Raw genomic sequence first — 25,185 nt, forward strand, 5'->3', positions numbered from 1 at the left:
ATGATGCCCCATGGCGCTGAGGTGTAGTCCTTCATGATATGGTATATATATTTAACCAACAACCAGATCACATAATTCTGGGAACCAAGAGGTGCAAACAGAGTGGGTCCTCTCACCATCATTTTGTTACTCACTTGAGGATTTTGTGCTTCATGATTCCGCAGCTTTAGGCACTGGGGATTAATGTTTCTAGACACAGTAAGGGTTCTACTTAACCCAAAGTTATGACTGCTGCCTGCTCATTTGGAGGCTCTTCAAGTCCGTGGACTAGAAGGCAAAGAAAGGAGTTACCATACTGGCAAAGGATAACTGACCCTAATTATCATGAGGAGCTTGGGTTGTTGCTACACAATGAGGCAGAAAGAAGTTTTTCTGGACTCAGGATTCATAGGTGTGCTTCTTGGTGATACTTGGGGATAACAATAAATGGGAAATTTCACAAATAACAGCACGACAAGGGCAAAATAATCATGGGCTCAGACCCCTAAGAGAGGAAGGTCTGGCTCACTAAGCAAGCAATTCTGACAAGAAATGTTGGCTGAGGGCGAGGGGGAATCTAGTACAGGTAGTGGAAGAATGTGGAGATGTTTGCCAGTGTCTCAGGGGGTCCCCAGCAGGACTGAGCCCCAGTTGTATTAGTGGTGACTCTCTCAATTTGTCTCAAGTCTTCAGTCTCCCACAGGACTTCCTGGAATCACTTCCCAAATAAACTACCTACACCCAAATCCTTATCCCAAAGTCTGCATTTGGGAGAACCCCAGTAAGACCCTTTTCAACAGTGTTATCATGAGGTCTTTGACAAACACCTTGCTGAAATCCTCATACACCACATCTCTCTCTCCTAAAAGACAAATGAGTTTAGTCTGCTATGATTTCTTGCTAGGGAAACCCATGCTGGCTCCTGGTGATTATAAGTTTCTTTTCTAAGTACCCGTGAAAATCCATTTAATAAATTATAATTTGATAGTAGGCATATTGTTATTTTTTAAAAATTATAAATAATTTTCAAAGTCTAATTTGGCTTTGTTTAACATTGGTGGATTTTTATCTGTAAAATACTGAAACTTTTTTTCTATGTGTTGAAAATCATTTTCTTTAAATATTGCCTAAATACTATTATTTTGTCTAAATACTAAATATTTTGCTGAGATGGTTTTTATTTCTGAAAGACTTGCTTACATGAGAGAAATCATGTCTTGAATTTATAATGCCAAAGCTTTATGTGTTAAGTATTTACACGTAAGCAAAGGGAAATCATTAAAGCCAATTTTTTTGGCAATCCAATATATCTAAAAGCACCAAGCATTTAAAGATGTAAACATCTCTGCAGAAATCGGTTGCATTTCTTTACACTAACAATGAAATATCAGAAAGGAAATGTTAGAAAACAGTACCTTTTAAAATTGCATACAAAAAAAAATACCTAGGAATAAACCTGACCAAGGAGGTGAAAGACTTATGAAAACATTGTAACATTATAAAACATTAATAAAGGAAATTAAAGAGGATTCAAAGAAATGGGAAGATATCCCATGCTCTTGGACTGGAAGAATTAATATTGTTAAAATGGCAATACTACCCAAAGCAAGCTACAGATTTAATGTGATCCCTAACAAATTATCCATGACATTTTTCACAAAACTAGAACAAATAATCCAAAAATTTATGTGGAACCATAAAAGACCCAGAACTGCCAAAGCAATCCTGAGGAAGAAAAAACAAAGGCAGGGGGCATAACTCTCCCGGACTTCAGACAATACTACAAAGCTACAGTAATCAAAGCAGTGTGGTACTGGTACAAAAACAAATATAGATCAATGGAACAGAAAAGAGAGCCCAGAAATAAACCCACACACCTATGGTCAATTAATCTTTGACAAAGGAGGCAAGAATATAAAATGGGAAAAATCCCTTCAGCAAGTGGTGCTGGGAAAGTTGGACAGCTGCATGTAAATCAATGTAGTTAGAACATACCCTCACACCATGCACAAAAATAAACTCAAAATGGCTTAATGACTTAAACAAAAGACATGACACCATAAAACTCCTAGAAGAGAGCATCAGCAAAACACTCTCTGACATAAATTCTACGAACGTTTTCTTAGGTCAGTCTCCCAAGGCAATAGAAATAAAAACAAAAATAAGCAAATGGGACCTAACCAAACTTACAAGCTTTTGCATAGCAAAGGAAACCATAAAAAAAAACAAAAAAGACAAAAAGATTTCTCCCTATAGAATGGGAGAAAATATTTGCAAATGATGCGACCGACAAGGGTTTAATCTCCAAAATATATAAACAGTTCATACAACTCAACAAACAAAAAAACCAACCCAATCCAAAAATGGGCAGAAGACCTAAATAGACATTTCTCTAAAGAAGACATACAGATGGCCAGTAGGCACATGAAAAGATGCTCAACATCACTATTTCTTAGAGAAATGCAAATCAAAACTACAATGAGGTACCACATCACACTGGTCAGAATGGCCATCATTAAAAAGTCTAAAAATAACAAATGCTGGAGAGGGTGTGGGGAAAAGGGAACCCTCCTACACTGTCGGTGGGAATGTAAGTTGGTGCAGCCACTATGGAAAATGGTGTGGAGGTTCCTCAGAAAACTAAAAATAGAATTACCGTATGATCCAGCAATCCCAATCCTGGGCATATACCCAGACAAAACTATAATTCAAAAAGATACATGCACCCCTATGTTCATAGCGGCACTATTCACAATAGCCAAGACATGGAAACAACCTAAATGTCCATCGACAGAGGAATAGATAAAGAATATGTGGTACATATATACAATGGAATACTACCCAGCCATTGAAAAGAACGAAATAATGCCATTTGCAGTAACATGGATGCAAATAGAGATAATCATACTAAGTGAAGTAAGTCAAACAGAGAAAGACAAACACCATATGATATCACTTATATGTGGAATCTAAAATATGGCACAAATGAACCTACCTATAAAACAGGAACAGACTCGCAGACATAGAGAGCAGACTTGTGATTGCCAAGGGGGAGTGGGGGAGGGAAAGGGATGGACTAAAGTTTGGGGTTAGTAGATGCAAACTATTACATTTAGAATGGATAAACGACAAGGTCCTACTGTATAGCACAGGGAACTATACCCAGTCTCCTGAGATAAACCATAATGGAAAAGAATATAAAAAAGAATGTGTGTATGTGTGTGGCTGAGCCACTTTGCTCTACAGCAGAAATTAGCACAACATTGTAAATCAACTATATACTTCAATAAAAAAATAAAGATGTAAACGTCCCTGTTAACCCTTTTCAACTCATCAGAATGGAAATAACAAATAGCAAAGGTTTTATCAAATAGGATAACAAATTCAATGTAGAGCAATATTTTCCGTATGAGTTATGTAAGACATAAACAAATGCTCATTAAACATTAATATGACTCAAATGTAATACATAATGAGAAAAAATGAACACTTAAATATTGAACAGAAAAAATTAATAACAAAAACCCTTTACATTTTATTTTTGTCAATAAAGGGTCTGAGTCATAATTTAGCAGGAGCCTTGAATATTTAAGCTAAACTAAAGCTGCATTATAACAGCCACAGTGCACAGTCTATACAGCTTAGCACACTGAAAGTTCAATCAGGGCTTGAGGCAACTTTCTTACAAACCCAAAATACAGCAACTAAAAAGGCTTTCTTTCTTGGTTAAATGAGATAAATCTTAAGACTAGAAAAACATTCAATAAATAAAAATTTAATATTGCATTTTGCTAGGCACATGAGTTAACACACACACACACACACACACACACACACACACAGTGACAAAACCAGGCACAGAAAGTATTTATATGTGGAAGAATCATCACGTTAATTTATGTCAAAGAATATCATGTTTGTTTATCTTAATGCAGGGCCTAGTTAGGTTTTAAGGTTTCATAAATACTTTTGAATTTATTATTGAACTGGATATATAGAATATTTCAAAGTTGCTACAAAAAAAAAGAAAACAAAGTTGAAATTCTACCTAGCAACATAGGTTTCTCAACATAACTTCCTTCCCTATGGACATCAAACTAAGAAACATGTGGAGAGAAAATAAATGGTTTTTGAAAGATACACAAGCCATTTAAAGAGGTCTGTTTCTGAATTACACAGAATATTCTGGTCCATAAATAATGGAATAGTTTTCAGAGACGGAATCAATTTTTGTCTAAAGAAATATGGGGTGAGACTGGAACCCTCAGTGAAAGCTCTAAAAGGACACAGAACCCAATGAGTGACCTGAATAGTGAGGGATGGGTGAGGAACGACTATGCAGTAAGTGCTGGCTTGTTAGTGGATCTTCTCCCCTCCCTTCTCTCATTCATTCATCTTTTTAAGACTGCCTTCTGTGTCCTTTTGGGGGGAGATTATCTTACCCTTCATCATTTGTTCCTTCAGTACTTTAATATAAAACCTACAAGAAAAACAACAAATTCAAGGCTAGTATTAAGAGCTTGAATAAAGATATCAAGAAGTCTTATCCTTGGATCAGTAAACTCTTCTTGGTGAATAAAATTTTCATTTGTGGAAGTGGGATGACCTTTCTTAGCAGACGGCATTCATTTAGGGTGTGACACTCTGCTTTTGGAAGTGGGAATAATTACTTTCTAAATAATGTGTTAAAAGTAAGTACTTTCCTTCTGAGGCATTATTGCTTTATGGTCTTTATTTTGTTTATCCTTAGAGTATATTGTTGCATTACACAAGTGCAGATATGATACCTAACTTCTAATGATTTATCCAAAATCATACAAGAAAAAGCAGGACCAATGGAAATGTAATCAAAACCTCTTGAAAATGCAGTTACTGTAGACGCACAAAAATAAATAAACTATAATCAAAAGTTGAATCTGAGGTCTGGTGACTGATTTATGTTAAATAGAGGTCTTTTAAAAAGTGTTCTCGGGGCTTCCCTGGTGGCGCAGTGGTTAAGAATCCTCCTGCCAATGCAGGGCACACGGGTTCGATCCCTGGTCCAGGAAGATCCCACATGCCATGGAGCAACTAAGCCCGTGCGCCACAACTACTGAGCCTGTGCTCTAGAGCCCGTGAGCCACAACTACTGAAGCCCACGTGCCTAGAGCCTGTGCTCCACAACAAGAGAAGCCACTGCAATGAGAAGCCCACACACCACAACAAAGACCCAACGCAGCCAAAAATAAATAAATAAGATAAATAAATTTATATTAAAAAAAAAGTGTTCTCATTTAACGTATAATTTAAAAGAATATTCGGAAACTGAAGTATAAAGATTACATTTATTCTGAATCCAGATACTTTCTCAACTGTATAAGTACAGGATGGCTCTGCCTTCTCCATTAGTAATACGGACTCCTAAGTTATGCTGCAAAAAATGTCTGACCCTCCTCAGCATTTAGCTAGAGAGACCGAAGGAGTTAACCGAACCCTCATGTTCACTGTTAATTTTCATTATAATTGGTAAAAATGATGCCTATAATAGATGGTATTCACATTTTCAATAAATTCATATTTTTTTGATGATCACATAGAGAAAACATTAGATTTCATGTTAAAAAATAAGGTTTATTTGTAATAACTATCTTTAATAATTCTACACTTTTACTCTGGGGAATGCACAAGTATAGATGATGCTAGCTTTAACATTTATTGAAAAGGCATGCTCTTTACACTAATGCAGAAGGATAAGCCTCTTCTTTACTATAAAGAATTCTCACTGCATTTGAACTAAGATTCTGGAGCACTCAGCAGAGAGGAGTTTGGGATGACAGGCCAGAATCAGTCAGTAGGTTTTCTCTCTTCTCAATTAGGTAACTGAAATAGGAACTCTAGTTCTAAATATTAGAAGCAAAGTCTAAATATTAGAAAAATAAAGAGAGGGAATACAACAAACTGCTTCAAATACATGCCTGAGGTGAGAAACAGCTTGTACTTTCATGTTGTGGCAGCTTCCAGATGAAATCTTCTTCAGTTTTTAATCTTCAGGTTCATATCTGGAAAGAGATATATATTGAATTAACAGCATAATGTCATGATACTTTTTGCTGTTGTTGTTGTTACCGAATAAGTTTACTTGAAACATCTCCAGTGACTAAACCAGTAATGTTGCATTTTTCACTTAAAATCACTGCTATGGTAGAAGTCAGATACATTCAAGGCATGATGAGGGTGACTCAGGGGATTCCTGCCACAGGTGGAGAATGGACCAGATAACTGCTGAGATACCTTCAGGTTCCAAGTTTCTACATGTGGCATCTAGATCTATGATAGCTTAGTAGATTAGGGATTCCGTGGTAATTATCTTATCGATGGCCTGATGGACACAAACAGCTGATATGGCTTTGTGAGTACAGGGTTAACAGACCCTCTTCTCCAAGGAAAAATATGATCTGGGATTCACTTTCTAGCTCTGGTACCCTGGAACCCTGATAAAGGTAAAATGTCAGCTGAGTTTCCAGGCAGAACCACTGATGACAGAAATGACCCCGATTAGAAGACTCCATCTGGACCAGGAGAACTGTGAACAACTATACATCCATGGCGGAAACCACGGCTTCAGCTTCCCTGGGTACAGCTGAGTCCCTGCCTCCCGGATGTGTCCCTGCCTGGGCATCACGTGGCTGGACCAAAGACACTGGTCCTATGTGGGGCATGGAACTTCTAAGCCACGCTGGCTCTGGCACCCACGCATGGACCTCATTTTCTAGCACCTAAATTGTCATGTGAGAGCACAGTATGATCAGGCTGTGGGCTGCAGCAAGGACACCACTAAGGAGAAATGCCCAGTGCTGCCCTGTGTGCTTGCTGTGGTTGCTGTCCAATACCCTGCTAAGAGAATCCACGGCCACAGTAGCCTAGCGTAGCCTTGTGTGAGGCTAAAGGTTCGGCTGAACCTGAAAAGAAACCCTGGTGGGTGTTACAGATGAGGCCTGGCCAAAGCCCCTCTGCCTTCCTCAGACACAGGCTTCTGGACTGAATGACAGAGCAACTCCCCACCGGCATGACCTCTCCAGACACAAGGTTAGACTTAATGAAGGACAGACATCAACCCAGCAGGGAGACAATCCGAGAGACAGGATCAGTATGGCTTACTTCGCCAATCTTTTCCTCAGGTCTTTGATTTGGTCATTCTTCTTGGTGAGAATCTCTTTCATGTTTCGATAAGCTGCTGTTTGTTGGAATTTTTTCTCTAATTCCTGCATAGTGAAAAATGTCAGTCCATTAATAAGAAATAGTTAAGGAAAGAAATAACATATCTGATGAAAATATATATTTTTGCCCTAATTTTGCTAATATTCTGCTTATTTTATTTTCTAATTTAAAAAAAATATATAAAATTAAGACCATTCAAACTTTAAAAATACATTCTTTCAAATGGGAAGCTAATAAAATAGTAACATTTCCTAAGTACAATATTAGCAAATAACTCAAACATACTATGCCATAGACATGGGAAATCTATTTGAAAAAGTAAATTCATTTTCAGGTAAAATAAGCATGCTCTTTTTTCCAAATCCCAAAATACTGCCAGTATTTGAAGAGGAGGATTTTAAATTTAATTACATTTTAGCTCCCATATTCTTAAGAGTCTAACCCGTAAAGCGAAAAAACCAGTTCTCCACATATCTCATATAAATTAAGAAAAAGGTATAGAACCCTTTAGAAAAAAGCCACCCATCCCTCTGCCAGACTGTAAGAGGGATGATCAGGAAGAGCAAAATGGGTGTTCAGGGTGCCGGGTGTACGCCACCCTCCGTGGAGTATTTACCATAGAACAGGAAGGAGTGTAAGTTTTTATTACCGCAGATATTTTAGTGCCAAAGATGGAAGAATCTCAGTGTCCCCAAATGATAACTCTTTAGAACACAAATTGCCTAATACCTTGAAAAAAAATGAGGTGGATCTGTAGTTGTCCAATGTTTCCCTTAGTTACACTGCATTCATCACTTAATCGGATATAAACAGACAAATCTGACCTTTTCAGCCATGCTCAGCTGCTCCTGCACCCTGAGTAGGTCATGCTTGGCCGTCGCTAGACTCTCCTCCAGGGACTTCTGGTTTTCTGTCTGGTCATTAAGTGTCTTCTGAAACTCACTCTTTAAAGCAGCAACTGTGTTTTCCAAGTCACTCAAGTCTTGGGCCTTAATAAAATCCTATGAAAAATACATACACTCACATGATTTCATGCTGACATCCTAAATAGTAACTGCTTTAGATTCAGCATCACAGGTGATGGGAACAGATGCTGCTGTCTGTGTGTTGCGTGTGCATGTCAGCATCCCCCGCCAGCCTTCTCTGCCACTGCAGCCCAGTGAGGATCACCAGCACACCCAGTTCACCCTCAGCACCCAGTGTACTGTGTCCTGAGCACAGCAGACACTCAGTGGTCACTGATTTCCAAGTATGTAAAATGTGATTCATGAACTGCTGGAATTCCAAAAGAGGAACAAGAGAGGTGGGATCCTAAATTTGACAAGATTGTGTTTCCCAGAGTTGGGGTGGCAAATAGGCTTCATTTTTGAAAAGTCAAGGTAAAAAATCCTGGTGAAGACTTCTGAATGATAGATGGAAAAATAATAAAATTAATATAATCTATACAAAAAATGTAACAGACATGTTTTACAATATTATGAGAGCCTAATTAATGCTTACTGATTATATGGCTTGCTAAATTTACAAGATTTTAAGTTTTTTACATTAATTTGATATGCAGATATTTGTACACTTCGTCAGTGTCATATAAGCAGCTGGATCTTCTCTCTACCTGGATCATGTTTTTAACTAGATAAAATTTATAATAGACAAAAGTTATATTAATGACAGGAAAATGGTCTATAATTGCTAACTATGAAGAAAAAGCACTACTATCAACAAAAGAATTCCTTACTTATTTTTGAAATCTGGTTTTTAAAAAGATTTTATTTCACTGCATCTAGTGAAGGCCTGTATGCATTTTGCTTTTGCCAAATCTTAAAAGTAAAACTGGAGCAAAGCCTTCAATGGCTTTTAAAACAAATTCATCATCCGAAAATGTTGGCAACTGTTTTACTTTTGAGAAACTATAAAACTGTTCTGGAGTATTTAGCTGTTTTACAAATTTATGGTCCTTGGTATATAATGATTGAAAATCATATATATTTCCTTTTGTTTTAGCCATATAAGAAGCATCCTTTTATTTAAAAAATACCTACAGATAAAATAATGTAATGTCTGAGACTTGCTTCAAAAAAACATGGGGGTGGACTTCCCCGGTGGCACAGTGGTTAAGAATCCGCCTGTCAATGCAGGGAACACGGGTTCGAGCCCTGGTCCGGGAAGATCCCACATGCCACGGAGCAACTAAGCTCGTGCGCCACAACTACTGAGCCTGCGCTCTGGAGCCCGCAAGCCACAACTACTGAGCCCACGAGCCACAACTACTGAGCCCATGAGCCACAACTACTTAGCCTGCGTGCCACAGCTACTGAAGCCTGCGCGCCTAGAGCCTGTGCTCCGCAACAAGAGAAGCCACCACAATGAGAAGCCCGTGCTCGCTGCAACTAGAGAAAGCCTGTGCACAGCAACGAAGACCCAATGCAGCCAAAAAATAAATTAATTAAAAAAAACAAAAAACACGGGGGAAGGGAGAAGAAAGTAGAGGTAAATATGAAACCAGACTGGCCACGTCTTGATGACTGACTGGTAAAGCAGAGTGATGAGTACCTGGGGTGCATTACACTATTCTCTCTACTCTTGTATATGTTTGAAATTTTCCATAGAAAAAGTATAACCAAAGTCTAATGAAGTAAGTTTGGGGATTGTTTAGTAGACATTTACAATGGCACTACAACCACTAGAAAAGCCAGTGCTGTAATGAAAATTCACTCAAATGGTCCTGCTGACAGGATCCTATTACAGCATCTAATCTCAATGGAAAGGCCAAAGGAGGCAGAACTGTGCACATGATGACTTCCAGGGCAGAGTGATACTCAGTCATTCCATTCAGACAAGTTTGGAGAACTTCAACACTGGATTTCACTGTATTACACAAGCACAGCTAGATACAGGTGGATTAGAAGATGCATGACTAGTAGATTCATTCTGTTTTGTCACACTCACTGAAGGGAAACTTAAGTAATAATAAGTTCTGTATAATAATAACTAAAAACTCTTCCTTTCTTCCCGCTGTAATTGGAAGGGCAAAGTGAAAGGGAGAAGAACTTTTAAAAAATAAATTTAAGCATATCTCATATGCCAATGGGCTCTGGGACATGTGAAGCATGTGAGCTGTGTATCTGCCCCCACTGCCCTCAACAGGCTCTCACCTGGCCTTTCCTGGACAAGTTTGTCTCGATGCAGAACTACAGTGGTGGCCTCCCTCTCAGGGAGTGGCTGGCAGTGGGGCATAATATCGAAAGTAGCTACGACTTAATAAAAGTTTATAACTTGATCATCTAGAAAATGTGAAAATGCTAAAACTGACTTCACCTTTTGAGTTCCTTGATCAAGCTGTAAATCTTGCAGTGCTCTTTCTAGTTTTGACTTCTCATCCAATGCATTTGTTGCCTATAATCAAGATTAAGCAAAATACATTCAGTATTTAGTCTGTAAGTAACTCTTTCAATAATTTTGTTAAAGTATTTCTCGGTTACCTGTGTTTCAAGGGTCTTCAGCCTTGACTTTAATTTCTCATTCTCTTCTTGAAGTCTTAAAATTTCCTTTGTGAATAAATTCAAGTTTTATTATGTTAGCCAAAGTATTTTTAATCCTTGAAATTATTTGTTTCACTTAAAAATTTAATTTTTATATTAAATTACACAAAAGCTCAAAAGTCTGCATGCCCTGGCTACTGGTAATATTCCAGTTTTACCCAGCCCGCCAGCCTCAACACCTATGAGTCACCTCTGGCTCTAAGACTTCTAGTTCCTTCTTTCGCAGTCTCTCAGGCTTTCTTCAGCCCTCTACTCTCAGCCTTTTTGCAAAGTCCCCCTCCCCTGCCATCTCTCACCTAGCTGATCCTGCAACTCTTGGGTCTGTTCTCAGCCTACACTGCATACCACTTGCCGCTTATCCTCAAGACACAATCTTCATCATTCCATACCCTGTGCCCAGCCCCTAAGTGGTTCCAACTGAGCTGAGGTCCAAGGGCCTTTCTCATCAGCAGCTCCATCACAAGCATCACCTGTCAGCGCAGTCTCACTTCTTACTATACCCCAGCACACGCAGCATCGCCCAGCCGGAGAGCCTGCGCTCTGCTCCAAGGCATGCCAGCCTCCTCTCTGCCTCTGACTGCTGCCCACTCTGTTCCTCTGCTGGCCATACCATTTCTCTTCCCTCTGACAAATCAATCTGTCTACACCTTTCAGCCCAGCTCAGGCACCACCTTACCCAAGAGCCTGTCCTCAACTACTCTTATCCACACGGAACTGTGCCTTCTCTGCCACCCTGTGGCACCTTTGGCACCAGGTTAGTGGCAACTGTGGCACACAGGTTAGCAGTCTGCTGTCTCTGTTTCTAGAATATTAGTTATCCCTTCCCAATAAGACTACAAGGTTTTTGAGGGCAAAAGGCCAGGTATTACTTTTCTTTTTATGTAACAATATCTAGCATAATGTTGAGAACACAAGAGTCATGAAAAATAGTTGTATATCGGTAATTAATCTTTCTAAACCTCTTAATTAAAAAAATCCCTTCATTGTTATCACAGCTCATAAACTTCAAATGTCCATCAATAAATACTTTCCAAAATTCTATGCCCTTCACTTCATTATGAAAAGATGCAACCAAGAGCTGCTTCAGACTCTCTGGGAGTTAAGTGTGCCCTCTTCTGACCCACCAGGTACCATTAAGTACAACTACTGCGATGGGCTAATTACCCTCAGTGGACCAAAGCCTGAATCAACACCTTCCACCCAGTCTCTCTACTCTAGAGCTGTGCAGGCAGTGAGCATACATCCTTAGAGAGTTTGCCATTTCTCAAAATGATGGCAACATTACCTTGTTTAGGAGTTCTGCTGTTCCACCTTCATTAAGTGGAGCAAGTTTTGGCTTTATGTTATCTATGATGGGCTGAAACAAAACAAAGAAACCAAACTGAAATCACCACTGCATAAAGCACGTGTAATCACTGAACCCTTGTACTTTCTAAGTGGAAGACACTGTGTAAACATATTCACTGAGATGTCAGCTAGATTTTCATTGGTTTGGACCTCTGCTACGTCCTAGTGCTTAGGACAGTGCCTGGCCCACAGTGCCCAATGCAAATGAGAGATAAAAACGAAACCCATCCTCCTTGTGTCTTTAAAAAAAAAACAAAACAGGTGGAAGAGAAAGGAGGGAGGGAAGGTGCTCAAAGCCAGAGCCGATAAAGATCTTAGTATCTAGGGACTGGGATTTTAAACTGTGGGAGCTAAAACAGAGATTTCTGCATGAACCCCAGAAAAATTGTAATAATGATGAGGATTTAGGTAAACTACATTACAGATGAGTAACTTGACACAAACATTCTGGCAGTTTAGCAATATGCATTAAAACAAAACAATTCATGCCCTCTGACCTAGAAATTTCTTAGCTAGAAATATGTTCCAAAGGAATAATTAGAAAATTGTTTTGTACGTGTATGTTCATGGATTGATCTTGGCAGTGTTTTACTATGTAACACCACAGAGGATTTATGGTGCATCTACACAATGGAATGCTAAGTGGTCACTGCAGGTAATGATAATGATTAAAGAGACAAGCAGGTAACTACTAGTACTGTCTCCACTTGACAGATGAGGGGAATGAGGCTCAGCCGCCTCAGGTAACCTGCTCGAGGTCGCACAGCTGAGGAGTGACAGTGCCAGGATGCATGCCCCCAAAGCCTGTGCTCCGCATCATCTGAGTGAAGAGCTTGCATGGCTGGGAGGTGGGTGGACTGCAGGGATGCTGTGTGCATGCGCATGCGTGTGTGAGGTAGTAGACAAAAACAAGTTTTTCATAGTTACTTCCAAAACTTATCTTCTTTCACCTAAAAATCTGAGAGGTAAGCTTGGAATTCTGCTCTTGAGTTGAATGCTTTTCCTTGAGAGTTCTCACTTTAATCTCTGAATGCGCTGAGCAACTTGAGGATTTTAAACACTGGCTATTAAGGTATGGATTTATAAGGACCAAAAATTACCTTTTTATTTGAAGATGTAAATTCTGCTTTTTCAAATTCTGCAACTTGTTCCAATAATTCTCTTGAAGACAAAAACAAATATGAAAAAATATTTGTTTAGAATAGATTTGTATCATACACACAAGAAGAATAAAAGCAGGACTTCCCTGGTGGTCCAGCGGTTAAGACTCTGTGTTCCCAATGCAGGGGGCCCAGGTTCGATCCCTGGTCAGGGAACTAGATCCTGCACGCTGCAACTAAAAAAAGATCCCGCACGCCACAACAAAGATCCCGCGTGCCACAACTAAGACCTGGCACAGCCAAATAAATAAATAAATAAAATTTAAAAAGAAAAAAAAGAAGAAGAATAAAAGCACTGGTACCAATCTATTACATGCCAGAAACAACAGAGCAAGATGAACAAAACTTCACATCAAAAATGATATTTAGTTACTAATGGTTGAGAACCTAAGTTCCATGCACTCCAGTTTGAATCTCCATAGCACCTACTATTTTGTACCTACTGAGTGTACAATATAATCACTAGAACTAAATTACAATGTTAACACAACTATGTCTGAAATTTGTAGTCAACACTGTATTTTTGAGGTGCTAATGGGAAATTGCTCTATAATATACATTGTTAGCTAGTAGAGGTTCAAGGAAAACTGATTTTAATAGAGTAGCCTTGGAAAAATAAAATTAGTTCACATCTACTGAAAAAGAGTATGGTAAATTCTCAAGGAAGACAGATGGTTTGGGGGTGATCCACCTGAACATTTCCTTTTATTTGCAAAGGTACCTGGGGGCTTGACTATACAAAAGTTTACAGAGTGAATGGCAGTAACTACTCTCCTAAGCTTCTTAATAGGTCAGTTTCTCAAAGTTTTCTCACCAGTTATCTACTGACAGTTGGTGAAGCTAAATGGTTTCCTTCCCTACCCGAGGCCACAGCCAGTGTTGTTAAGCACTGTCCGCAAGCCGCGCTGCACCTGTGCTTAGCAAACGGCCCCTGGGCTCGATATCAGTCTTTCCAGATCTCTGGCGTGACTTTTCTTAGACCGAGTTTCAATTTCATTGATTTTATCATATTTTTAAAAAATTAATGAGCTTTTTGATATAGTTCAGATAATAAAACTTTTTTTTTTTACTTTCCCTATTTTAAAGATCAGTATATAATTTTAATGCAATTATTTAGAAATAAACTTCCAATACTACTAAGTGTGATTTGATGGTATTTGAATTAACTTTTCAACTGTTTCATAATCTTTTTTTCTTAGTCGACCTATCTCTGAAGACTTATTATAATACTGATCAGGCTAACCAGAGATACCATATGGAATAATTAATTATAGCCTTAAGAGCAATCTCATAAATCTCAGAGGCCTTTATAACACCTAGGAATAGTGGAAACAGGGCATTTTGAAGAGGATGCTGAGCGGCACCTAAGAGATCACTTAGTAACTGGATGCTCTGCTGTTACCTTACCCAAATTTTCTCACACACCAGGCCCAAGCAAAGCAGCAAAGATATTCACTAACTCTTAACTCTTAACGCTTGGGCCTCTATTGTCATAATTGTGGATACAAATTTTAGTACCTGTTTTCAAGTTCAGAGATGTCTGTCTGTAGCTTGAGGTACCACTTCTCAGCTTGTGAGAAAAGCTGCCGCAGAAGTAGCACATTGGTGTAGGCTGTGTTGATGAGCTCAGACTCCACCTCGCTGTGGACCACAGCCTGTAACCCATTCAGGACTTCAGAGACTTCATCTATGGTGAAGGTCTCCTCCACCAGCCTGAAAAACAACCACAATCCAAAACCTCTGGATAAACAACAACAACTATTTACAAGTAAAACAAAACTAAGAAACTCACATCATGTCATCTAAGGCAGCGGCCCTCAACCTCTTGTGGAAGACAACTGTTCCATGGACCGGGGGGTGGCGGTGGGGGGATGGTTTCAGGATGATTCAAGCTCATTACATTTATTGTGCACTTTATTTCTATTATTATTACATTGCAATGTATAATGAAATAATTATACAACTCACCATAATGCGGAATCAGTGGGAGCCCTGAACTTGTTTTCCCTTGCCACTCACTGATAGGGTTTTGATATGAGTCTGCAAACAATTGATTTATTATGGTCTCTGTGCAGTCAAATCTCTCTGCTAATGATAATCTGTATTTGCAGCTGCTCCCCAGCGCTAGCATCACTGCCTCAGCTCCACCTCACATCATCAGGCATTAGATTCTCATAAGCACAACCTAGATCCCTCGCATGCACAGTTCACAGTAGGGTTCACGCTCCTATGAGAATCTAATGCCGCTGCTGATCTGACAGGAGGCGGAGCTCAGGCGGTAATGCGAGTGAAGGGGAGCGGCTGTAAATACAGATGAAGCTTCGCTTGCTCGCCCGCCCACCCACCGCTCACCTCCTGCTGTGCAGCCCAGTTCCTAACAGGACACGTACCGGTACCAGTCCGTGGCCCAGGGGTTGGGGACCCCTGATCTAAGAGATTAAAGGGTTTAGTGAAAGTCTCTCTGGAAATTATCTTCTTTATTAATAAAACAGTTTGAAAATAATTTAAGCTCAATTAATTTTTGATGTCTATTTAAATGATTAAACTGTGGTTCACTCTTCAAATGTGCACATCCTTTAATACAAGTACGTGCTCAGAAACATTCCCCAAACTATCTACTTTTTTCTTTAGCTTTTCAGTGAAAAATTTTTAACTTTAATCTCCCCTAAAATTAGTTTTATCACATTTAATTATGTCATAAGTCACCTGAGAGGTGTAATTTCTCCTTTCTTTATATCATTTGTCTAGCATTTCAATGACTGAATGACCATTCACATGTTAGTAAATGCCTATGAGAAAATCAATGGTAATTATATATTGCTTCTCTTAGCATTCTTGAGACCCAAAAGAAAAAAAACCCTAACTTAATTAAAGCTCCATTAAAAACAAACATCATCATCAAAAGGATTAAAGATCAACTCTTCCACAGAGAACGTTTGTGTTGGAAGGGAAATCTGGAGCCATTTTCTTCAATTCCCTCACTTCACAGATGGAACACAGGCTCAGAAGGTGGCGGTGACTTGCCCATGGTCCCAACTCCACAATCATTTCCAACAATCTCAGGAACATGCCCAACAGCTGAATTCTTGAGAAAGCTTCTATGCATGCCTCCTACGATCAATGACAGTTTGATAGTAACACAGTCTCCTCCGCTCCCTGCCTCCAGCCTCAAAGTCTTTTATCCCTCAGATGCTCAGCAGATGAAGAGCTACAGCCCCGACCTCAGGTCATCTTCTCCATCATTCCAAAAGGACATAACGAAGGAAGTTACACCAAACTTTTATTTGATTTACCATTCTTTAATGTTTCATTTACCCAGCAGAATTTAACCACTCTAAAAAAACCAAAACTTTATTTTTGATGCAAGTCCTTATTAAATATATTAACAATCTTTCTATATTCTTTAATAGAACAAAGCAAATCTGCTTAAAAATATGTTTTGTTTTGTTTTTTTGAGCAACCCAAGTTCATTATTATGAACGGCAATTAAGGTACTCCAATGCATAAAGTAAATAATGGGTACCTTCTCTGGCTGTCTCACAGACTCACCAATCAGATTGCTGCTTACCTCTGCTGTGGGTTAGGAAGCCAGATTATCAGATTAGAATAATGGATCGAACAGGTAACAGTCTACAGCTGATGGTCTCTGCTATTGAGTGAAGTTAATGACTTTATCACAGTTACAGATCACTTGGAGACCTTTTTCATTTATGTCTTGACATTTAAGTGTGCCAAAATCTGATCCCCAAGTAATCTGATGTCTCTTTATTATTCAGTCCGTTTGGTTGGCTTCCCTATTATCCTCTATTACTAAATTTTCTATGGACTTTTATTATCTTCCACTATTGGTCCAACTAAACTAATTATCATCTCTTGCTACAAATCAACTAATAATTCTGGTACTAGTCAGCAAGCTTTTCATGGTTTCCTACTGTTTTCTCTTCTTCTAATTCTTCAATATAAACTGCATAGGTGTTTTCTTGCTAACTGCCATGTCTTATGGCTCTAATCTTTTAATTAATAACTCAAGTAATTAAGGTTCTGGAATCTTTAATACAGCAAGCCAATCTTTAACCCATAAGCACTTCACAATTTCCTGACTGCCCTTCTGAAACTTTGCAATCCCTCAATTATCATTATATGCATGTTTAGTAATAGACTGCTCCCACCACAATCTGATTTCTTGAGTTTCACATATCCATAAGGCTTAGTGTAGCTGCTCTCAATGAATAATTGACCATGATATCCTGGCAATGGTTTGTAAGGCCTCTCTGCTACAGCACCGCCATACTGGCCACCAGAAGGGATCCATGTTCCTTCCCACTGGGTTTCCTTAGAATTCTCTGATACCTGCTCTCCTTGAGGTCTTGGAAGCAGGAATCTACAGTTTTGAGTCTCAAGCCTCTTTTTGAACGAGCAAAACGCATGTAATTAATAACTTCATTTTGATGGTGCTCATTTAGACCCAACTCTGCCTGAAAGAAAGAATTTAATTGTTAGTCTTGAAGATATAATAAAGGAACGAACAATGAAAACATACAGGTTATCCTGTGGTGGAGACTGGAAGATGTCCGCTAAATTCTGTTCTTCCCGTCTTCCCAGACACATGGCTGCCCAACTAGAAAACACTCCCCAGCCCTCCGTGAAGTCAGGTGTGGCCACATGACTACTTCTCAGCAATGGATGTGAGCAGAAGAATAAGAGCTATTTCTAAAGCCTGGGACTTAAGACATGGGGCACACCTTTGCTACACCCTATCTCTCTGAAACCTGGGGGTGGTGACTCCACTGAACCATGAGGACAGCACAATGCCCTGGGGGCTGGGGGAGCAGCAAGCTGAAAGGGACTGGTACCCCTGGAATGACTTTGTGGAGCAGCACTGACCCTCGTACCTAACTGTGATGAGCAGTGAGAGGGCTGTTAAGCATGACAGAAATAAACTTCTGTATTCTTTTTTTTTTTTAAATCTTTATTGAATTTGTTACAATATTAGTTTTTTTTTTTTTTATAAATTTATTTATTTTTGGCTGCGTTGGGTCTTTGTTGCTGCGCCCAGGCTTTCTCTAGCTGTGGCGAGAGGGGGCTACTCTTTGTTGCGGTGCGCAGGCTTCTCATTGTGGTGGCTTCTCTTGTTGCAGAGTACGGGCTCTAGGCACGCGGGCTTCAGTAGTTGTGGCATGGAGGCTCAGTAGTTGTGGCTCATGGGCTTAGTTGCTCTGCGGCACGTGGGATCTTCCCGGACCAGGGCTCGAACCTGTGTCCCTTGCATTGGCAGGCAGATTCTTAACCACTGCGCCACCAGGGAAGCCCAAACTTCTGTATTCTTTAAGGCACTGTTTTTTTTTTTTTTTTTTTTTCCAACCTCTATTACAGCAACTTAACCTTATCCCATCTCATACAGCTTTAAAAAATATATTTGGTTTTGAAATAGCCACTAATTGGTCTTGATTTTAAACCGGATGAGAGCTTGACAACTATAAGCTAGAAATTGATGAAGCTTTTTCATTTTATAGCTATACTGAAAATTAAAGAAGGAAATTATAAAAGTGAACATCTAATGCAGGGGACTGAATAAGTCAGGATTATCTTTATTTTAAGAATAACCTGTCTATGGGAGACAAAGGTCTAACTCTCATTCTCAGCACAGTGTTGGGCTGCATTGTGGAGGCCAGCACCAAGGTCACTGGGCATGACCTCCTTCACCCCCTAAGCCCCGCACCATGGCTTTGCTGCACCTACATACATCCTTACCTCCTCTCAGCAGTTTCCATTTCCTGAGAACAGAAGTCTACAAGGGCCATGACCTTGTCCCTCTGGTTCCCCGAGTATCCCCGGGACGACTCATAGTGCCTGGCATACAACAGATATGTGCCTGACAAGTGAAGTGAAAGAGTTCCTCTTTTTGAAGGTCACTCCATCATGGCCTTAATCTGTTCTCTTTCAAGCTCCTGGGGGACTTTATTTAACCAATTACTCCCCGTCTCAACTCTCTATAGGTTTCTTCTTCCCCTCGGACTATAGAGAAGACTGTGTACATAAATCTCACTCATGCTAAAAAAATACAAAACCAGAAATTCCCTCCAGCTACTGCTGCATTTCTCTACTTCCCTTCTACTCTTGCTGTCTCCATTCTATATGCTGTTCAAACTGCCTTTGCAAAGCTCACCAGCAACTTCTTAATAACAAATCCAACTACCGTGGCTGATGCTTTGCTGTCCACTGACCTGCTCCATTCTTTGGCTGCTAACCCCACCTCCCTTCTTGATCTCGTCTGTAGGCTCCTCTTGGGCTTGCCTCTTAAGTAGCTGTACTTCCCAGGGCCCTGCCTGGGGACCCTTACTCTTGTCATTCTATATCCTCTCCTTGATGACATGATCTATCTCAAGGTGTCAACTGTTACCTATATGCATCTGACTCTCAAATATAACAGGCTGGCCTACAGACGTGTACCCCCAACCGCATGATGAACGGCTCTACCAAGTCTTTTTCTCCCCCACATTGTTTTTAATATTTCTACAATTCAAGATGTTAAAGTTCAATAATTTAAGAATTACCCAAGATATTACGATGTTCTCTAATGGTCATTTATCCAGTAGACTAATGTTTCAGAACAACCAGTTGAGGTATTTTGACCAATGTAAACCAACACATTTGAGATATGTACTTACCTTAAATTTCATGACTTTACCTTATTTGATTAAAATGGTAACTAAGATCTTGCCTTAGAGCTAGACAAAGTGAATGGAAAGAAGTTTCTTTCGTTTTGGTTTATACTAATTATTAGCCACCTCCCTGAACTAATGTCGAACATTAGAAATAATAATAGTAATGATGATAACAGCTAAAAGTCATTCAGAGGTTACAATGTGCCAGGCATGACCTCATTTAATCCTCAATACAACCCTATGATAAAGGTAGTATAAACCTGCTTTACAGGGACTTCCCTAGTGGTCCAGTGGGTAGGACCCCGTGCTCCCAATGCAGGGGGCCTGGGTTCGATCCATGGTCGGGGAACTAGATCCTGCACGCCACAACTAAGACCCGGAGCAGCCAAAATAAATAAATAATAAATTAATTAATTAAAAAAAAAACACAACCAACTTTACAGATAGAAAACTGAGATACAGAGAAGAAATATTTTCTATGCTACTGAATAGGTAAGTGGGAGAGCAGGGATCTGAACCAGGCAATCTAACTCCACAGCCCCCACTCACCTTGGCTGTTTTAAATCCTTTTTGGAAAATGTCAGAGTTTAAATAAATAAAAGAACACAAACATGTTATAGTTGCATATGCACCTGAATTGTGACTCACAACAAGACAGATCTTCACCAGGCATTTGAAAAAAGAACTGAATACCTACATTAGAAAAGATGTTATCTCTTATAGTCACATAAGTATGGGCAAGAATATCCTACAATTGGAAATAACTCAAAACAATGTCACATCTTGCTAAAAAAAAAGTCCCATAAACAAATTTTCAATTATTCTTCCTTGTTTATAGTATTAAATTCATAAGGCCTCCATACTCCCCAAACTCCTTCTCTAACCCCGTTTCCCAGGATTCTACCGTAAGGACACTCTACTTCAGTCAGACTAGTCTGCTCATCAGAAGCATGATTTAACATTTCCTGCTTATACTTTCACTCTCATTACCCCAATCCTTGACTAAAAGTACCTCCCCATTCTTATTCAAGAATCTGAACCCAACCCAGTGGTGTGCTGGTAAATGCTTAACAACAGGCTTTTGGGTGGGGGGGTATGAAACTGATTTGCGGCCCTTGCTGATTTCTGTGGTATAAAAACTCCCAGCATGGCTGATTTCAAGCTACCAAGGTAATGTCACTGAATGCAGAGATGAGAAGAAATGCACACAATTGGCTCTCACCAGCCAGTACGAGCATGCTCCAGAAAATCACCAAATTCCTACCCATCCTTCAAGACCAAACCTATTTTACCTACTCTGTGAAGCCTCCCAATATGCCCTCAGTAACTCTAGTTATGCCTTCCTCCAAAAATTAGCACATATCACCTCTGCTACTCATTTGGCAACACCACAGACTAATTACTACCTTGGACTATTAGTAGTCTTTTTTTCCAGGTGTTGCTCCTTCAAGTAGACTGTAAGCTCCTGAGGGCATGAATCATTTCTTATACCACACAGCTCCTCATACAGTGCCTTGTGCAGAGTAAGTGGCCAATTCAAATCTGTTAATTATTTTCTCTTCTGTCAAGAAAAGTCTTGACTGTCCCAAGACCAAGAAGAAAAAATTACAAAAACTGAGGATGAACTTTAGGACAAAAGACAGAAAAGTTCCTCTAAAATGGATGGGAGTGAAGAAAGGGAGCAGAAATAAGCAGCTGAGTTCAGTAGGAGAAATAGCATTACCCCGGGAAACAGCACTCATAAACCTTTGCTTCCCCATATGCACATGTGTACATTATATGTACACAAATCACATCATTAGAGAGAAAAAGGAATGGGTTGATGTATGGTGTAAGTAGAGAAAGCACTGGATTAAAAACCAAATTTAAGCCTAGCTATGCAACTTTCTGTTAGCAAATCACTTAATCTCATTGACACCAGTTTTGCCAGCTGTTAAATCAGAGAAGAAGATATGATGTTCAGCTGTAAAATATGTAGAGATAGTGGGAGGTATCCAAACAGGGAAATCAGAATTTGTTTGAATTTTGCTGCAGAAAGATTCTATTTAAAAAAAAAAAAAAAGCTAAAACACAGAGCAAGAATCCTACCAGAGCATTGCCAAGCTAGTGTCCTGAAATTGTGCCATAAAGTGAGGGGAGAGTGGTGAAGGTACCAGAAATGGTTCCCTATTCCTGACCATACCCCAAAGTCCATATACAGCTTTACTATGAGAAGTATAAGGATGAAAATGTAATGATAAAAATGAACACAATCTAATAAAACCTATTATATACGGAATGCTTAATATTTTAACAGGTACTGGGCTATTTGTTCTATATGCATTATCTCATTTATCATTTTAACAACCTAAGTATACTTATTATCTGCAATTTACTAATGAAGAAACTGAGCCTGACTCCGAAACCTCAGTCGTTAAGCAAATTGATAGAAAGGAATTACAGAAGATAGAATGGGAGCAAATGTCAACCTTCTTGTGACATCACCATCATTTTTTCAACTTGTTCCTGATATTTTAGGGAAATCAAGAGAATGAGAGGGACAAGCTCAAGCAGGGTAGGGAACGATCTGTTTTGTTCACAGCTGTACCCTCAGCTGCAAGAGAGTGCTTGGGACATAGCGTGGGCTAAATAGGAATCCTGGTTGCTGAGGTATTTTAGTAGCCCATTTCAGTGGTGCCCCCAACCCTGGAGTCATCTTTTTTTCTGAACACTTCAGTACTGTGCCTTCTTCTAAGAACGGTTGCTATTTAAGTTGGCATTCTGTATACGCTGGAGTGATTAATGGGATATGTTCTAGCATACAGGAAAAACGTGCCTTCTTTTGAACAGGTCAAAACACAAGAAATGTCACTCAAGTTTTCACAGCTATAAAATAGGGGCTGGGACTCTTACAGTCACTCTCACATCAGGAAGTTGTATTCAATCACGTTCTTCCTCCTCGGCTCGTTAACGTAAGTAATGCTGTGCATGTGTGTGTATCTGTGTCTGCGAGCGCATAAACTTGGAGTTTTTAGAATCGAATGAGAATCCCGCTTTGAGCCTTCTGCTGGCAGCCAGTTCCCTCCAACTCTCTTCGTTAGCCACCTGTGAAGAGTGACTTGGCCCGGGCACCTCAGGCAGGGGCGAGGAATGAAGCGACGCGGCGGAGCGCGGCTGCTAGGAGAGGACTCCACCTAGGATTATGCCGGAAGGGCTTCGGCCGAGGCTAACAGAGCCTCTCGCACCCGGCGCAGCCTCCCCTCCTCAGGGAGGCCCAGGGCCGGACTCAGACCCGCTACAGGCTAGGGCATCCCTCCGGGGCCCCCGGCTCTGTATCTCTCCTCGGCGCGGGCCGGCGTTACCCGGCCGGCTACTCACCATGGAGGCGGACAGCAGTCAGCGGTCTGGAAAAGCGGGAGAGGCCAGGCGCAGCTTCGCCAGGCCCGGCGTCTCCAAGGGAAGTTGGACCGCAGAGGACGCGGAGGGAGGGCGGGTTGTTTAGAAGCCTCCGGTTGCTAATGGCAACCGACGCACGTGACCCTGGAATTATGCACTTTTATTGGTACTCAAGATCAGGCGACAGGAAGTGCCTTGCGACCGGCCGACAGCCGCATGCGCATTTGCTCCCACAGCCGGGAAGTCCCTCCTTTCCGTGCCACGCCGACTTTGCGGGAGGCCGCCGTTGCCAATGGTAACGGAAGTGGAGCGGCTGCCTGACTCCCCACCGCTCCCGGGAGCCGCGGGGCATCTGGGTCTGCTTTGCTGCTCAGGGCTTGTCCTGCACTTCCTGTGACCTGGCGGCCCCGAGGGCCGTGGCCTCAACCGTTGACTCCCGACCTTTTAACGGTCTCGTGGGGCGTCCCAGACTTATTTCTCTTCTCTCCCAAGTGTTCCTACTTGGCCGAGATAGGCCAACAGCACCAGTGCTGCCAGGTTCCTGGATAGAGCCTTGAACGACTCACTCCCCACCGCTCCCATTTTTTCCCTCTTATATTCTTGGTAAAAATGTCTAATATAGCACCTTTTTCCTTAAAAAAAAAAAAAATTGCAAACGGAATTGGTGAAAGAGCAGTGAATTTCAAACTATTATGCCTAGATCATCAGGGGAGCGCGTTGTACAAATGCTTCCCTGGCCTAACCCCCAGAAATTCTGAATCACTCCGGTCTTTGGAATCTGCAGCTTTTACCGACCCTCCAGGATTGATCATGGATCACTCTTTAAGAAACACTGTCCTTAACTCCATCCACCTCATTACAAATACCTCCATTTCATTTCTTTTTATGGCTGAGTAATATTCCATTAGAGTCTGTCATACAGAGTGAAGTAAGTCAGAAAGAAAAACAAATACAGTATGCTAACACATATATATGGAATCTAAGGAAAAAAAAAAAAAGGCCATGAAGAACCTAGTGGCAAGACTGGAATAAAGACACAGACCTACTAGAGAATGGACTTGAGGATATGGGGAGGGGGAAGGGTGAGATGTGACAGGGTGAGAGAGTGTCATGGACATATATACACTACCAAATGTACAATAGATAGCTAGTGGGAAGCAGCCGCATAGCACAGGGAGATCAGCTCGGTGCTTTGTGACCACCTAGAGGGGTGGGATGGGGGGGGTGGGATGGGGAGGGAGATGCAAGAGGGAAGAGACATGGGAACATATGTATATGTATAACTGATTCACTTTGTTATAAAGCAGAAACTAACACACCATTGTAAAGCAATTATACTTCAATAAAGATGTTTAAAAAAAAAAAAAAAAGAAACACTGTCCTTGGGACTTCCCTGGTGGCTCAGTGGTTAAGAATCCGCCTGCCAATGCAGGGGACATGGATTCAATCCCTGGTCCTGGAAGATCCCACATGCCACGGAGCAACTAAGCCCGTGCGCCACAACTACCGAGCCTGCGCTCTAGAGCCTGCAAGCCACAACTACTGAGCCCATAGACCACAAATACTCAAGCCTGCGCGCCTGGAGCCCATGCTCCACAACAAGAGAAGCCACTGCAATGAGAAGCCCGCGCACCGCAACGAAGAGTAGCCCCTGCGCTCGCCACAACTAGAGAAAGCCCGCGCACAGCAACGAAGACCCAATGCAGCCCAAAATAAATTTATATAAAAAAAGAAACACTGCCCTAGAAGAAGTAGAGGTGTAGGAAGACATGCACTATTGCAAATACTAGCGGGGGGATGGGGGGGTGGAAGGGTGGAAGGCTGGGGGGGTGGAGGGGGGGTGGAGGGGGGGTGGAGGGGGCGTGGAGGGGGGTGGAGGGTGGCGGGGGTGGAGGGGGAGGGGGGTGGAGGGGGGAGGGGGTG

General features: G+C 40.8%; 1 protein-coding gene across 1 annotated transcript; it reads right to left on the reverse strand.

Annotated features, from left to right (window-relative positions):
- Positions 1-5,319: 5,319 nt before the first annotated feature.
- On the reverse strand, positions 5,320-23,380 carry LZTFL1 (leucine zipper transcription factor like 1). The gene is made up of 10 exons (XM_061195309.1): positions 23,245-23,380; positions 17,573-17,697; positions 14,741-14,935; positions 13,163-13,223; positions 12,001-12,072; positions 10,656-10,721; positions 10,492-10,569; positions 8,001-8,177; positions 7,117-7,220; positions 5,320-6,017 (listed from the first exon to the last, which is right to left on the reverse strand). Exons 1-10 carry the CDS (start codon positions 23,245-23,247, stop codon positions 5,999-6,001), a joined length of 900 nt encoding a protein of 299 aa, XP_061051292.1. The 5' UTR covers positions 23,248-23,380; the 3' UTR covers positions 5,320-5,998.
- Positions 23,381-25,185: the final 1,805 nt, after the last annotated feature.

Source organism: Eubalaena glacialis, chromosome 7, assembly GCF_028564815.1.
Source record: "Eubalaena glacialis isolate mEubGla1 chromosome 7, mEubGla1.1.hap2.+ XY, whole genome shotgun sequence".
Lineage (NCBI taxonomy): Eukaryota > Metazoa > Chordata > Mammalia > Artiodactyla > Balaenidae > Eubalaena > Eubalaena glacialis.